Source organism: Phyllostomus hastatus, unplaced genomic scaffold (assembly GCF_019186645.2).
Source record: "Phyllostomus hastatus isolate PE091 unplaced genomic scaffold, TTU_PhHast_1.1 phas_scaffold_501, whole genome shotgun sequence".
NCBI classification, from domain to species: domain Eukaryota; kingdom Metazoa; phylum Chordata; class Mammalia; order Chiroptera; family Phyllostomidae; genus Phyllostomus; species Phyllostomus hastatus.
The window spans coordinates 8859137-8876754 of record NW_025334033.1 but is presented as its reverse complement, the minus strand read 5'-3'; the positions used below and the strand labels follow the sequence as shown (position 1 = coordinate 8876754).

General features: G+C 37.4%; 1 protein-coding gene across 1 annotated transcript in view; it reads right to left on the bottom strand.

Moving 5' to 3' along the window:
• The window catches only part of KNL1 (kinetochore scaffold 1), a 59174-nt gene that overhangs the window by 22156 nt on the left and 19400 nt on the right, over nt 1-17618 (bottom strand). The window contains exons 9-10 of the mRNA XM_045823515.1: nt 6938-6990; nt 397-5436 (exon numbers count right to left, since the gene is read on the bottom strand). Coding sequence (XP_045679471.1) covers nt 397-5436; nt 6938-6990 — 5093 coding nt within the window. The remainder of the gene's footprint in view (nt 1-396; nt 5437-6937; nt 6991-17618) is intronic.

Below are 17618 nucleotides of genomic sequence, written 5' to 3'. Positions count from 1 at the left end.
TTTCTTTATGCAGTTTGCATAATAAAAAGTCTTTTTACCTTCCAAATATTTTAACACTGAAGATGACTTTTCAAACCACATGTATCCTGCCTAGAAATTTGCATATGTAAAACTACAACAAATCACCAGAGGTGACAAAATATTTAGAATTCTGTAATTTCCACATTAATTTTTGTACTATTTTCAATTTCATTTTTTGTGACCGTCTGCCTATTCAGATTGTTTGTAAGTCTAGCTGTTAGTCAATTAATTCCTTAAGATTTTACAAAGAAATATTTCTTCAGCCCTACAATTGAAAATAATCAATTCCTGCTTACCCAAGACAAAAATAAAAATTCAAGTATACTCATAATTTTTAAAAATCAAGAACATTCCTTAGTTCAAGACAGAGCTTACCTCCTGATCTTGTGCAGTGTCAGTACACTTAATCTCCCTTTTTCTGATTTTTTTCTCATTCTGAATATCATCATCATCTTCTTGTACCCAGGTTCTTTTTTGGCTATTGCAGGTTTCTTTCATTTTATTTTCAGGTGTTGAAATCTCTTTTTCATATGTCTTGATCAAAGACTTTTCCTCAGTTTCTATGCTAATAGAGTCTGAAGAATTAATCTCACCAGGATACATAGGAAGATTTTCCTCATTTATATATTGAGATGGACTTAAGTTCAGCTTAGCTGCAATAAATCCAATGCCTAAATCCTTCTTGGAGACCAGTTGAGTTTCTAGGTGATTTAAATCAGTTGTGTCTGACGGAACCTGCTCCAGGTCATCAATACCAGTGACACTACAATTTCTCTTGTTTGGCAATCTGGGCAAAAATATTCCCAAAGAACATCTCCTCACTTTCTCCTTTACAAATGTCATTAATGGCAGAGAGTTGGTTTCAGATCCATTATAAAAAAATGTATTTTCTTCATCTCTATCATCTTTAACGTTGTTGGACACTGTGTTTGTATTACATATTTCTGTAGCTTGTACTCTACTCATATCATTATCTGCATTATTTACTAATTCAAGTAGTTGTTCTGGAACAGGTGGTATAGGGACAGTTTGTAAATCCAAAATTTTTTCAGTTTTCTTATTCAAATTATTCAGATTTGGTTTGCCACTATTAAAATTTGCAGTATTAGATGCAATGATAGGATCTGATGTTTCTTTAGGATTGACATGAGTTTGAACAACTTGCTTAGTTAAGTCTGAGTTACTGTGGAAATCTATGGCTATATTACATTTAGGTGTTCGGATATTTTTCTTCGGTTCTTCTTCACAGGCTACAGTAAACTGTTTCTCATTATTGAGCATTATGGACTTATTTTTACTCAATTCATCTGTGGGTACAGAGGAATTTCTTATAACAATATTTAAAGTCTTACTTTCATCTTTATTAACAACCCTCTGTTCTTGTTGAGGTAATGGAGATAACTGGGTTGAGAGATGAGGCTGAGAACCAATACAAACATCATCAACAAAGGTCTGCTTTAAACTATGTTCTGTATTATGAACAAAGGCCTCCATCTGATCCTCTGGAAACTTAAGAGATACTTGCTTTGAGTCAAGTTTGGTCATGTTCCTCAACTCTTGACCATATACTAATGTTTGATTAGCTAATAGATTTGGGGGCTTCTTAATCAGATCTTGATCTTTGGGCAGTGTTATGACACAGTCTGACTGTCCTTTGGTATTAGTTTGAGTAACTTTTTCCTTATCTAACAAAGAACAAGGAGCAGAGACAAGCAGTCCCTCAGATTTCAAGAAATACTCACTGGCTAAATCATTTGCATAAGCAAGATCATTTTGCACTGGGCAATTACTGGCTTTCTCATCTTTATCACATAAGGACATGACATTCCCTTCCAAATTATCAAAGTAGGAAATAACATTAGGTAAACAGGAATAATTATTGCTGGATTCACAAATAGCAGGTGCATGACTGTTTGTAAAACCCACATTTCTTCTAGCTGTGCTACTTAAGTGGCAGCTTTCAAGTTTGGCTTTTTCCATTGTGTAGGTCTGGTCTGCAACTTTCCCCCTGTCCTTTTCATCCACAGCAGTGCTATGGAATTTGACAATTTCTCTCTCACCTTGATCCCCAGAAAATGTATTAGAATAGGCTGTCACATGATGCTTTTGCTCAGTGTGAAGAACAATTTTATTTTCTACAGCCTGTGCTTGTTTTTCAGTGATTTCTTGAACAGAGCTACCATCCTTAGGAAAAGAAACACCCGGGGTTTTTCCTTTTGCTGTTCCAAAATTAGAGCACTCTTGAAGTATTTTCTCTGTGGCTTGACAATCAGTGAAAGCATTATGGGACTTGGTGACTTCCAGATCACGGTGATTATCGACAAACGTTACAGTATTCTGCACAGGCTTACTGGTTATTTTAGCTGGTGAAACAGTTTTATATTCTAAGGCAGTTGTGTGACTTCTAGTGATCTCCATGTCATCCTGCCCACATGTGTAAAAACCAGTTTTAGAAGTTCCTGCCAAAGGTACCAAAAGGGAGTCTTCTATATCTTCTAGGGCACTTTTGTTATTTATTTCCACTGTACAACTCTGGATGATATCCATATCATTTTTATCATTACTTAACAATGCAATGGACTTGTCATTTTTTAATCTAAGGCTTTTCCTTCTTTGACTTATGTCTGACAGAGGTTCATTCAGAAATCTAGGCTTTGGTACATCTTTGTCATTTTTCCAAATGGTTGATGTAGACACTTCCATATTACCATTGGCTGTAACTGCTACAGCTTTCTCTATAGGACCACTATTAGACCGTTCGCCCAGTGTTAGCTGGCTGACTTTTGCTGCTGAATGGTCACTTTTAACATTCTCTGGAAAAAAAACGCTCTCCTCAGCATGAGGAGTCACTGTTGATTTTCCTAGGCTTTTCTTTTTGGATAGTTCAAAGTCAGGTCTGTCTGGAAGCACAGTTTTTTCCTTTGCTTGGTAGTCAATGAAAACAGTGTGGGACTTTGTCATTTCTAGCTCATCATGATTACCTATAAACATTACAGTTTTGTCCACAGGCCTGGCAGTTATTTCATCTGGTGAGACAGTTTCACATTCTATGGCAGTTGTGTGACTTCTAGTGACCTCCATATCATCCTGCCCACATGCATACAAAACAGTTTTAGAAGTTCCTGCCAAAGGCACCAAATGGGAATCAGGTTCATCTAATAAAGGTCTATGATTTATTTCCAATGTATAACTCTTGGTGATATCCATATCATTCTCATCACCCTCTGAAAATATAACAGTCTTATCAATTTTTAGTCTGTCAATACTTTTCCTTTCACAAATTTTGACATCCTGGTTTTCATTCAAAAATCCAGGTTTCTGTACACATCTGTCCTCTGATGTATCCATATCATTAAAAATAAATACTCCAGATTTTTCAATAGTCTTATTATACTTTTCAACTTTTACATCTTCATGTCTGATACTATTTTCTAAATTAGTCTTACCAAGTTCTTGTACATCAGAAGGTCCAAATCCAATGACAACAGTGTGACTCTTGGTTAGATCCATATTTTGCTCCTCTTCTGAACAAATAATTATCTTGTCATGACAACAGTCAAGGGTGGGATTGCCTAAACTTTTCCTCAGTGGTTCAGGCAGTTCAGAATTCTGGCCTGATACAGATTTTACTATATGACTGTCAATAGCAGCATTATAATTTTCCACAGCATATTGTCCTTCTGATGAAAACAGTTTTGTGGTAGGAAACATAGATTGCTCACATGACACAGTACTTCTATTATTCCCCAGTGCTACCTGTTTATTAAGATCTCTACCAGAGTACACTATATTATACTTTGCACTGTCCTGGTTAATATTGACTGACTGAGGAGAAACTTTATCAAGATAGGGTGAAATCTCCAAAACTTGATCTTTTTCTATTCTCCAGGTGTCAGCCAGGAAGTTTTTAGATATTATGTTTGGTTGGGATAGTTCAGTATGACTTTTGGTCATTTTTTCTGACTCATTTAAAAGGCCACTGCTGTCAGAGTGAGGCTTATTAATATCCTCAGATTCTAGACTATAAGATGCAAGAAGAGCTTGACTTCCCAAATTAGTTTTGTGACTTTTAGTCAAATCCGTATCTTCACTTGTGAAGATTACATTCTTTTTGCCAGTCAATGAAATAGACAAAGGATTTGCCAGGCCCTGTTTTAATCTTTCCCTAGATACATCAGGAACTGAGTTATAGTTTACATTCAATTCTTTATGCTTTGACACAGTTATGTGATTTTGGAGCATCATTTCTTTTTCAGATATTGGTATGGCTATCTGTACATCTGTCTGATCTTGTTTAAAAATTTGATTATCTATTGCAACCGTGTGACTCTTGGTAATGTCCATGCTGTCCTCTCCTGAATATATCGTCTTCTCTATGAGAAGAGAGCTGGTATCTGGATGTATTTTGGCATAATTACTATCATGCTTCTGCAAATTTTTTTCCTTTTTCATACTTGAGAGACACTCGGTCAGTTCCATGGCATTATTACAACTAGAATACAAAAATGTCTTATAGTCTTGAATTGCTGGACTGGAACATACAGACTCTGTAATCATAGCCAATGTTCTGATATCTTGGTTAGAAGTCTGTGTGACCGTGTGAGATTCTGTCCCAGTAATATTACTTCTGGTAATATGTATTTCACCTTTAGGGTTTAAGGAAGGATCTTGGACAGCAGCATTTGGTTTATTCTCAAAGAATCTTTTTTCTGAAGCTTTAGTTCTATAACCTGTTGTAACACCCATCATGACAGTCTGAGTTTGATTTTCAATTTCAGATAAATTATCTGCTGAGGGTAAAATTTGTATAGTGTGGTTTCTTGTCAAGTCCATCAAGTCACTTCCATAAACTGTAATATCATCGTCACTTTTAAACTCCCTTAAGCTAGCCTCACTGGATGTGGGAACCAAACTCTGAATATTGGCTGTGTGACAATGGGTGAAATCCATCTCATCATCTTGTTCTCTAAAGATTCTAGTCACATTATTGCCAGTTTCATCTACATGAAGGGATTCATGCATCTGATGTACAGAAGAGGTCATATTTGATTCTTTGGAATGAATAGATATTTCAGAATTTTCTTTATCAGGTCCTGTACAAGAAGCATTAGATTTCCTTGTATTCAATCTTTTTATGAAGTCATTGAAATTTATTTTCTTTTCTGAATTAGTATTTTGATCCATGGAAAAATTTAATTCTTTTTTCATTCTTGAATCCTCAGTGTGAAGCTTTAAGTTAGCCAGGAAGGCTGTGGTATCTATCTTGGTGGACTTCTCATTTTTTGTATAATCTAAAAGGCCTTTGGTAATCATCACAGTGTGACTTGCTGTCAGGTCCATCTGGTTTTCATCTGAAAAGATGACTGTCTGGTCATTTGAATGTTTCTTTTCATGGCTGTGTTCTGTAACTGAAACCTATAATGAAAACAAAATGTCAAAAAATCAAATAAAATGCAAACTTTAAAAAAGGTATTTTATATGTTCTATATAAATAATCTTCAGCCCTGGCTGGCGTAGCTCAGTGGATTGAGCACGGGCTGCGAACCAAGGTGTCGCAGGTTCGATTCCCAGTCAGGGTACATGCCTGGGTTGCAGGCCATGACCCCCACACCTCAGCAACCGCACATTGATATATTTCTCTCTCTCTCTCTTTCTCTCTCCCTCTCTTCCCTCTCTAAAAATAAATAAAATCTTTGAAAAAAAATAATCTTCAGTGATAGTTTCATGATATATTGGTACGTTTGAATCAAAGGTGTGGCGTGTAGTAATTTGTTATAAAATGTTTTTCTAAAGACTTTGAATACTTTTAGTGTTTTCAGACAAATTAAAAGTTCAAGGTTAATTATACATCTACTAGAATGATGAAAAACAGAAAGGACTGACAATATCAAATGCAAATATAATGAAAATTCTAATCACTGTATCAAATAAGTCATTGTTATTCTAAACAAAAAAGACTTAGAAAGGGGTAAGTGCATAATGACTAATTTATAGCACATTCTGTACTTTTGGGAGTTAGGATTTTCTTTAAATCTAATGCACTGATTTTATTTGTAAGGATATGGTCAGACTCCTTGCTACTTAAAGTATGGTCCAATAGACCAATATATTAATAACACCTAGGAGACTGTTAGAACTATATAATGTAAGGGCCCACATTAGATCTAGTGGATAAGAATCTATATTTTAACAAAATTCTGAGATGATTCATATGCCCATTAAAGTATGACAAGTCCTGATATAACTAATATATTTCCCTATTATTTAAACTGAGAGTGATTTAAGTTTCCCTAGTTAACTAAAAAGGTAAGTTTTTCCAGCCCTAGCTGGTGTAGCTTAGTGGATTGAGCATGGGCCTCTGAACCAAAGGGTCGTCACAGTTGGATTCCCAGTCAGAGCACATGCCTGGGTTGTGGAACTGGTCCCCAGTAAGGGGTGTGTGAGAGGCAACCACACAATAATGTTTCTATCCCTCTCTTTCTCCCTCCTTTCCCTCTCTTTAAAAATAAGTAAATAAAGCCCTGGCTGGCGTAGCTCAGTGGATTGAGCTCGGGCTGTGAACCAAAGTGTCTCAGGTTCAATTCCCAGCCAGGGTACATGCCTGGGTTGCAGGCCATAACCCCCAGCAACCGCACATTGATGTTTCTCTCTCTCTCTCTCTCTCTCTCTCTCTCTCTCCCCCTCTCTCTCCCTCCCTCCCCTCTCTAAAAATAAATAAAATCTTAAAAGAGTGCATCCTAGAAAAGATTAAAAAAAATAAGTAAATAAAATCTTTTTTTAAGAAGTTTTTCAAGTCTATAGGTCCATTTTGGTAGGTAACCCCTGAATCATACTATTACCATTAAATTTTGACTTTTTAAAAAGTTGTAGCTGTCAACAGAAATTAAAATATGAAGGCACTTGCATGAATTCATACCTCTCTTTGTTGCATCTGGGTCTGAATGGGAGCACAAAGCAAGGTGTTCATTCCTATTGGAAAAATATTAAAAAAAGAAAAAACTGTAGTCAATGACAAAAATATGTATCACTAAGAGGCTAAGTTTCCCTTTGTTAGGTTCTTTGTCAGTTATAAGTATAGTGGAGTCCTTATCAGTGGCTTTGCTTTTTGCAGTCATTTCTGATCAACCATGGTCTAAAAATATTAAATGGAAAATTCCAAAAATAATTCCTAAATTTTAAATTACATACCATTCTGAGTAGCATGGTGAAATCTTGAGCCATCTGGCTCCATCCTGCCCACGACATGAATCAGCCCTTTGTCCAGCGTATCCAACACAGTATATGCTGCCTGTCTGTTAGTCACTTAGTAGCCATCTTGGTTATCAGGTCTATTGTGACAGTATTGCAGTGCTTTTGTTCAAAACCCCTTATTTCACTTACTAATGAACCCAGTCTAAGAGTAGTGATGCGGACAATTAGAATATGCTTCCTTTAAGTGAAAAGGTAAAATTTCTCCACTTAATAAGAAAAAAAAAAAAAAAAGCTGTATGCTGAGGTTGCTAAGAACAACTCTATTTGTAAAATTGTTTAATTTATAAATTAAGCTTTATCATAGGTATGTATGTATAGAAAAACATATAATTATATATAGTTTGATGATATCTATAATTACACGCATACACTGTGGATCCTGGAACATATTTTCCACGGGCAAGGGGAGACTACTATATTTACTAAAGTTTTATTAGTTACTAAGCCCTTTGTAAGGACATAGGTATTAAATTCCATTGACTTTTAATTGTCTCATTTTAGAGACAGAAATAGTTGCTGTATTCTTTGTGACTAAAATATTTTTAGAATGTGGTACAAACTTTAATGGTGGAAAGTTTAGACTACTTTTTTTTCCCTCTTCTCCATTTTTAAAATTTCCTGGATAGTAGAGGTTACATGGTAAAGAGTACCAACTGACTGAACTGAAATGTTAGTGTAAGATTTTGAAGCATCTTTTATTCTATGTTAAGAAATCTAGACCTTCCCATAATGAAAGGTGCATTTTATTTTTTAAAAATTCTCGATGTCTCCCAAGATGGCAGAGGAGTGAATGGAAGTAACACTAACCTTCTCCCAGGACCAAGCTAGAATTACAATTAAATTGTGGAGAAATCACCCAGAACAAACAACTGAACAATACCAAGAGAGAAGCCTTATAACCTCAGACAGACAGAAGAATCAGCTTCAGCACAATCTAACTGATAGGGAGTTTGGTAGAAACGCGAAAGGGCTGGCTGGGTGCCCACTCAAATACTTAAGCTCCAGAGTGATACTTAAGTAGCCAGTTGGATCCCACTGAGAAGTGTGGGATCTAAACCCTAAGCTGGGATCCCCAGCCTAGAGTACCAGAGCCTAAAAAGTACACAGATAACATCCCACAGCAAAAAGCAGCAGGGTAGCTCTCTGACAGAGATGGATGGCTGGAGATGCAAAGACCCACTTAAAGGGCCAACGCACAAATTTTCATTGATCCAGCAAAGAGGTAGGGGGCAGAATGAGCTAGAGACACCTAAGGAGCGACTGGGGACAGAAGCTTTAAGGAGAGAACTCAGGGAGTAGACGCCAGGATCCCAGTGATGAGTCACTCTCATATGGCAACAGCCATGGTGCTCAGGCAGACCATGCCTCTCTGAATGGCAGCAGCCTGAGGGCAAACAACAGCCCCACCCCCAGGAGGGATTCTGTCCTGCCCTATGGTGCTTAAGCCTGACTGCTGAGTGCAGTCTGACTAGATTAAAAACTGAAGGAGGTAGCCACAGACAGTAGAGCCCTGGAAATCTCAAACAAGCTGCTGAAGGTCAGAGGGGATCAACATCTGACATCACCAGAGGTGGATCCAGAAAGAAAGAATAGTGGTAAATACTAGATGCTACCAAGACAAACTCCACCATAGTCTTCTCCAGGATTTGCAATATTTTCTTTCCTGCAGAGTTTTTTTTTAAGACTTATTTATTTTTAGAGAGAGAGGAAGGAACAGAGAAAGAGAGGGAGAGAAATATCAATGTGTGATTGCCTTTCACATGTCCCCTACTGGGGACCTGGCCCACAACCCAGGCATATGCCCTGACTGGAGATCGAACTGGCAACCCTTTGGTTGGCAGCCCATGCTCAGTCCACTGAGCTACACCAGCCAGGACTCCTGCATAGTTTTTTAACATTCATTGCCTGTACACCAAGTTTGTACATATTAAGTCACTAGATTTTATACTAGAGTTTATTTCAATTCACATATTTTGCCATTCCCTTCTCTTACCCCATTTGACCTTCTTTCCTCTCATTATTTTCATTTAAAATTTTATTTTTGCTCTTACTACAACTTGTTTCCATCCCGCACTCTATTTCATTCCGTCTAGTCTCTTGAAACCAGTTTTCTTGTCAGTGGTCATCTCACATCCTTTTTCCCAGTTAAAATACCTGTGTTCTCTCTCTACGTTTAGCAATCTTTGCTTGTTGTTGTATTGCATTTTTTTCAGTGTTAGCTCTAGATCTTCACTAATTTTGTATTTAAAACCTCAAATTTGACTGTTTCCCCTCCTATTCTTTTTTTGTCTCAAATGTTATTTATCTTATTTTTTACTTCTTTCCTTCTTTTTCTCTTTCATCCTTCTCCTTTTCTCCTTTTTTCTTTTTCTTTTCATCTCAAATTTTATTTTTCCCTGCCTTGCCTGTTTTTCATTCCTCACTATTAGTACTCCCTCTCCCTCTATCATCTCAAAAATCACGTCCTATTCCTCTAGAAGCTTTTCTTTTTTCTCTCTTACTCCCATTCCACCTATATTAATTTTAGCTGATTTGTTGTTGATAGTGCTGTGGTGGATCCTTTGCTCCAGTTTGGCTCCTGTTTTTTAATTATTTATTTACTTCCCCCCACCTTCCTATTTCTTTTTTTTCTCCTATTAAAAATTCTATTTATTTATTTTTAGAGAGGGGAAGGGAAGGAGAAAGAGAGGGAAACATCAAAGTGTGGTTGCTGCTCATGTACCCCATACTGGAGACCTGTCCCGCAATCTAGTCATGTGTTCTGACTGGGAATCAAACTGGCAACCCTTTGATTCACAGGCTGGCGCTTAATCCACTGAGCCACATCAGCCAGGGCCCCTTCCTTTTTCTTTCTCTCATTTTTATTTTAATGTCTGTCTAAACTTAATACTATACGCTTCCCTTCTCTTATTCTATTCTGCCTTCTTCATCCTCTTTTTAATTTATGATGTAAATTTTACTTTCTCTCTTCACATTCCTCTGATTCCCAACTCTTATTAGTACTCCTCCCTCTACCCTCTCAAAATCATTCTTCTTTCAGTAGGTCATCTCATATTTGCTCTCCTTTCTTATAATAGTCTTAATCTCTTTACACCCTTACTAATACTGGTTCATTTGCCGTTGATAGTAGGATTGCCGGCGGGGGTACTTTTTTTGCAGTTGTTGGTTTGCCTCCTGGGCTTTGTGCTTTTGTTCTGGCAGCACCTGCACAATAGCATACAAGACGTGTTGGGTGGAGTGACCCTCAGTTAACTAGCTAGAGGGAAAGACCCACCAAAGAATAGCCCAATGACAATCAAAACCCAATTACATCCAGAAAGCCAACGTAAATGTCATAAAAGGTATCCCAAGAGCATCAAGTTCAGGAGATCAAGGAGACTACACCACTGAATCTCAAAGGTCTCCTACTACCAAAAGTTCGCATCACAAACTCAGGAAGTCAAAACAGATCATTTTAAGAAGCAGAAGCAAATAAGAAGAGTCTCACAAATAATGGGAGGCAAAGAAACTGCCACCAATCAAAAGGAAAGGAAGAGTCCTCAAAAAAAGTCCCAAATGAAACAGAAACAAGTCAACTATCAGATACTGAGTTCAAAACAATGGTTATAAGAAAGATCAATGAACTCAATGAGAATTACCAAAAACTACAGGGAAGTTACAAGGAGCTTACTATAAGTATATCAGCCTGAAAATGACATAGAAACAACCAACATGAGCCAAGAGGAAATGAAGAATACAATTTCTGAATGGAAGAATACAATAGAAAGAGTCAAAAGCAGGCTAGATAAAGCAGAGGATCAAGTCAGCAAGCTGGATGATAAGGTAGAAAAAACTCACAGAAAGTACAAGAAAAGGGAAAGAGACTCAAAAAGATGAAGCAGGGTTAAGGGAACTTCAGGACAGCATGAAAAGTAATAATATCCAAATGATAGGGATACCAGAAGAAGAGGAGGAGACGCAAGGGATAGAACACCTATTTGAAAAAGTAATGATGGAAAATTTCCCTAATTTGGTGAGGGAAAAGCCATGCAAGTCCAAGAAGCACAGAAGATCCCAATCAAGAGGAACCCAAAGAGGCCCACTCTAAGACACTCATAATTAAAATGGCAAAATTCAAAGACAAAGAAAGAATCTTAAAGGCATCAAGGGAGAAACAGAAAGTAACATACAAGGGAGCCCCAGATAAGGCTAGCAGCTGACTTCTCAAGAGAAACACTGCAAGCCAGAAGGGAATGGTTGGAAATATTCCAAGTAATGAAAAGCAAAGGCCTGCAACCAAGACTACTCTACCCAGCAAGGCTCTCAATTAAAATGCATGGTGAAATAAGGAATTCCCAGACAAAAGAAAGCTAAAAGTATACACCTACACCAAACCAGCATTGAAAGATATACTAAAGGGACTGCTTTAAGAAGACGAGGAAAAAGAATAAGAGGAACACAGCTACAAAGGGGGTAAAATGGCAATGAATAAGTACCTATCAATAATAACCTTAAATGTAAATGCTCCAATCAAAAGACATAGTGTAGCTGCATGGATAAGAAAACATGATCCACATATATGCTGCCTACAAGAGACCCACCTCAGAACAAAAGACCTACACAGACTGAAAGTAAAAGGTTGGAAAAAATATTCCAAGCAAATGAACAGGAAAAAAAGCCAGGGTAGCAATACTTATATCAGACAAAATAGACTTCAAAACAAAAGCCATAAAAGACACAGAAGGACACTTCATAATACTCAAGGGAAGAATCCATCAAGAAGACACAAATACTGTAAACATAATAGGCACCCAATACAGGAGAACCCAAATATATAAGAAAAATCTTGGAGGACTTCAAGAAAGATATAGATATCTGTTGGGAACCGCCCTGACTGGTATCAGAGGCTGAAACCCCCGCCTAAGCTAAGGCTAAGGGAACGCCCTTGGAACCGTAAGCCAGCAAGGAGACAAAAGCTTATCTCCCTGGCAGGAATGCTGCTTCTGCTGCTTTATTCATGACTGAACCCCCCAAAAGCTTGGTCGGTTAGCCAAAGACGGGTAAGATTCCCCACGGGGGAACGACCTAAGCCAGGCACGATCACTTTGGGAGGCCCCCCCAAAAGAAGGACTTGGGGGGCTGCAGCAAAAGGGGGTGATGGACCCTCACTCCTCGGCTTTGACAAAGTCTGAGTTCTCAGCGTCTGGAAGAAAATCTCCTTATCTCTCGGTTGCCTTAGTTCCCTTGCTCCACCTAAGCCTGAAACAATGACAGGGTGGTGCAGCTCGGTACTGAGAAGTGCGGATTTCCCGGGGTGATCAGGCCTAAGAAAGAACATGTAAATTACTGTGAAACCTCCTTTGTTTAGAATGCTCTCAGTTGAATGAGAAGGGTCTTAGGAGGAAGTTAGTTTGTTCCTCAGTCTTACAGCTCTTTGACCCCAACTCAATAGACCGGCAGAGTTCTTTGTTTTCTATAGTTCCTTACTTCCCCTAATGAGTACTGTACTTTACCTGAATTATTATGCAAAATGAGCCCAATAAAAGCAGGTATGGACGGTAAATCAGCGCGCTCCCCCACTGGGGGGGTGGCCATTCCGTCCCTACTTCCCCACAGAAACTAGTTTGTCTCTGTGCATGTGTTGTTTTTTCTCGCGTGTTTATCGTCGAGCCATCCACAGCGTTCCGTGGTCACTGCTGGCCGGTGACCCACGCGCAACAGATATCAACACAATTATAGTAGGGGATTTTAACACCCCACTGTCAACAATGGATAGATCTTCCAAACAAAATATCAATAAGGGTATTTTGGAACTGAACAACACATTAGATCAAATGGACTTAGCTGATATCTATATAGAATCCTTTCATCCCAAAGATGTAAAATACACATTCTTTTCAAATCCACATGGAATATTTAAAGACAGACTACGTGATAGGACACAAAACAAGCCTCAACAAATTCAAGAAAACTGAAATCATATCAAGCATTTTCTTGGACCACAGTGGCCTGAAACTAGAAACCAACCTCAAGGAAAAAACTCAAAAACATTCAAACTCACAGAGACTGAACAGCATGCTATTAAACAATGAATGGGTTAATAATGAGATCAAAGAAGAAATCAAAAAGTTTCTTGAAACAAATGAAAATGAACACACAATAGTCCAAAACCTATGGGACACGGCAAAGGCAGTCCTGAGACGGAAATTCATAGCAATAGAGGCCTACTTAAAAAAGATAGAAACATTTCAAATAAACAGCCTAACCATACATCTACAAGAACTGAAGGAACAACAACAAATGAAGCCCAGAGTGAGTAGAAGGAAGAAAATAATCAAGATTAGAACAGAATTAAATGACATAGAGACTAAAAGAGCAATTCAAAGGATCAATAAATCCAGGAGCTGGTTCTTTGAAAAGATAAACAAAATTGACAAGCCTTTAATGAGACTTATTGATATAAAAAAGGAGAGAATCCAAATAACTAAAATAGAACTGAAATAGGAGAAATTACAACTGCTATCACAGAAATGCAAAGGATTATAAGAAATTACTACAAACAAATATATGCCAAGAAATTTGAAAACCTGGGTGAAATGGACAAATCTCTAGAAACATATAATCTTCCAAAATTGAATCAAGAAGCAGCAGAAAGCCTGAACAGACCAATAACAGCTGGTGAAATTTAAGCAGTAATGAAGAAACTCCCAGCACACAAAAGCCCCAGACCAGACAGTTTCACAGGAGAATTTTACAAAACATTTAAGGATGAGCTAACACCTATCCTTCTCAGACTATTCAAAAAAATCCAAGAAGAGGGAAGATTCCCAAACTCTTATTGTGAGGCCATCATCATCCCAATCCCAAAACCAGATAAAGACGCAACAAAGAAAGAAAATTACTGGCCAATATTGCTGATGAACACAGATGCTAAAATCCTCAACAAAAAATTGGCAAACTGCATCCAGCAATACATTAAAAAGATCATACACCACAATCAAGTGGGATACATCCCAGGGATGCAAGGATGGTACGATATTCACAAATCAATAAATGTAATACATCACATAAACAAAACACAAAAACACATGATTGTATCAATAGATGTGGAAAAAGGATTTGATAAGGTACAGCACCCATTTATGATAAAAACACTCAGCAAAATGGGAGTAGAAAAAGCATACCTCAACATAATAAAGGCTATATATGAAAACCTTACAGCCAACATCATATTCAATGGGCAAAAACTAAAAGCTTTCCCACTAAGATCAGGAACAAGACAAGGATGTCTACTTTCATCATTTCTCTTCAACATAGTACTGGAATTCCTAGCCACAAGGATCAGACAAGAAAAGGAAATAAAAGGCATCCAAATTTTAAAGGAGGAAATAAAACTGTCATTGTTTGTAGGTGATATGATGGTGTACACAGAAAACCCTGAAGACTCCACCAAAAAACTACTCGACCTAATAAGTGAATTTGGCAAAACAGTGGATGCAAAGTCAATATTCAGAAATTGAAGGCATTTTTGTACATCAGCAATGAAATATCAGAAACAGAAATCAGAAGAAAATCTCATTTGCTATAGCAACACGAAAAATAAAGTAACTAGGAATAAACCTAACCAAGAAGGTAAAAGACCTGTACTCAGAAAACTACATAATAAAAAAAAAACAACTACATAATAGTGAAGAAAGAAATTAAGAGAGATATAAATAAATGGAAGCATATACTGTGTTTATGGATTAGAAGAATTAACATCATCAAAATGTCCATACTACCCAAAGCAATTTATAGATTCAACACACTCCCTATTAAAATGCCAATGATATATTTCACAGATGTAGAACAAACATTTCAAAAATTTATATGGAACCATAAATGACTCTGAATAGCCTCAGCAATTTTGAGAAAGAACAAGGTAGGAGGGATCACAATACCTGATATCAAACTGTATTACAAGGCCACTGTAATCAAAATAGTCTTGTACTGGCATAAGAACAGACACATAGATCAATGGAACAGAATAGAAAAGGCAGAAATAAACCCAAGTGTCTATGGTCAATTAATATTTGACAAAGGGGGCAAAAGTATAAAATGGAGTAAAAATAGGCTCTTCAACAAATGGTGTTAGGAGATCTGGACAGCTATATGCAAAAAAATGAAACTTGACCACCAACTTACACCATACACAAAAATAAACACAAGATAGATAAAAGACTTAAATATAAGTTGCGACACCATAAAAGTCCTAAAGGAGAACATAGGCAGGAAAATTTCAGATATTCCACTCAGTAATATTTTTACCTTTATGTCCCTAGAGCAAGTGACATAAAGGAAAGGATAAACAAATGGGACTACAACAAATTAAAAAGCTTTTGCATGGCTAAACAAAATATCAGCAAAATGGAAAGGAATCAACCATATGGGAAAAATTATTTGCCAATGATACCTCTGATAAGGGTTTGATCTCCAAAATATATAAAAAACTCACATGACTCTACACCAGGAAGACAAAGAATCCAATTAAAAAACGGGCAGAGACCTGAATAGTCACTTCTCCAAGGAGGACATACGGAGGGCCCAGAGACATATGAAAGGGTGCTCAGCATCACTAGCCATCACAAAGATGCAAATTAAAACCACAATGAGATACCACTTCACACTGGTCAGAATGGCTGTCGTAACCATATCAACAAACAAGTGCTGGCAAGGATGTGGAGAGAAGGGAACCCTAGTGCACTGTTGGTGGCAATGCAAATTGGTGCAGCCACTGTGGAAAACAGTATCAAATTTCCTCAAAAGGGTAAAAATGGAACTGCCAGCAATTCCACTGCTGGGATTATTCCCTAAGAACACTAAATTCAAAAGAACCTATGCACCCCAATGTTCATAACAGTGCAATTTACAATAGCCAAGTGCTGGAAACAGAATAAGTGCCCATCAGTAAACAAGTGGATCAAAAAACTGTGGTACATTTACACAATGGAATACTACACAGCAGAAAGAAGAACTCCTACCCTCCACAAAAGCATGGCTGGGACTGGAGAGCATTATGCTAAGTGAAATAAACCAGGGGGTGAAAGACAAATACCATATGATCTCAACTATAAGTGGGGAATCTAGTCAACAAAACAAAGAAGTTAGCCAAATAGAATCAAAGACATGGAAATAAAGAACAAATTGACAGTAACCAGGGGGGAGGGAAGAGGGGTATAACAGGGAAAAGAAGGAGAACGGTTGTCAAGGAACGTATATAATGGAACAAGGACAAAGACAATGCGGTGGGGAGGACTGAATGTGAGAATTGGGGGTGGGGGTTGGAGGGGAGAGTAATGAAGGGAAAATGAGGACAACTGTAAATGAACAACAATAAAAAAAAAATTCTAGCACTGGTTGGTGTGGCTCAGTGGATTGAGCACCAGACTGCAGACTAAAGGGCTGATGGTTCGATTCCCAGTCTAGGGCACATGCCTTGGTTGTGGGCCAAGTTCCCGGTAGGGGGTGCTTGAGGGGCCACTGCACACTGATGTTTCTGTCCCTCTCTTTCTCCCTCCCTTTCCCTCTGTCTAAAAATAAATAAATAAAATCTTTTAAAAAAATTCCAGAGGAGAAGAAAGTAGAAGAGAAGATGAACCAATAAAGAAACTACTGTAATAGTTCAGATATAACACAATGAGAATTTATGTTAGGGCAAGACCCAATGAGAATGGAAATAAGGAATTAGATGCAAGACATTTTAGAATTAAAATATAAAGATTTAGGTAACAAACTGGACTTGAAAAATACAGGATTGAAGATGGTATAATAAAAAAAGAAAATACATTTTAAAATACTTAAGTTTAAGGCATATCTTTAGAATATTTTTTAAAGAGTTTACAGCAACCTTGATTAAACATGACAATGAGTTACAGGCTTTTTATTAGGAGCCTTATATATTCATCAAGTTTCCACTAATTTATTCAAGAAATATTGCTTCACAACCTATTATGTGTCCCCAAATAACTATTTACTAAAGTGAAAAGGAAAAGCAAACTTTCTGAACTCAAAGAGTTTCTAACCTAACAAGAGAGGCAGAAGTAAATACCAAAACTACAATGTGATAAATTCTACAATAGATTGAGAAATAAAAGGAGTGTTATGACAGCACAGGACAGAGTGACTAACTTCTTGGTCTTGCAGAGAAAACTCCATTTAAGCCAGTACTACTCAGTGTATGGTGTTAGCCTGTGAACAGCTGGTTCACAGAGCTTGCAGCTAATGTAAATTATCTAGTATTTCCTTCATCGAGAAAACTATGCTAGGAAAAAATGTCATCTAAACTAAATAGTTGCTTACTGCCACAGTTGATTTATACTCCAATGAAA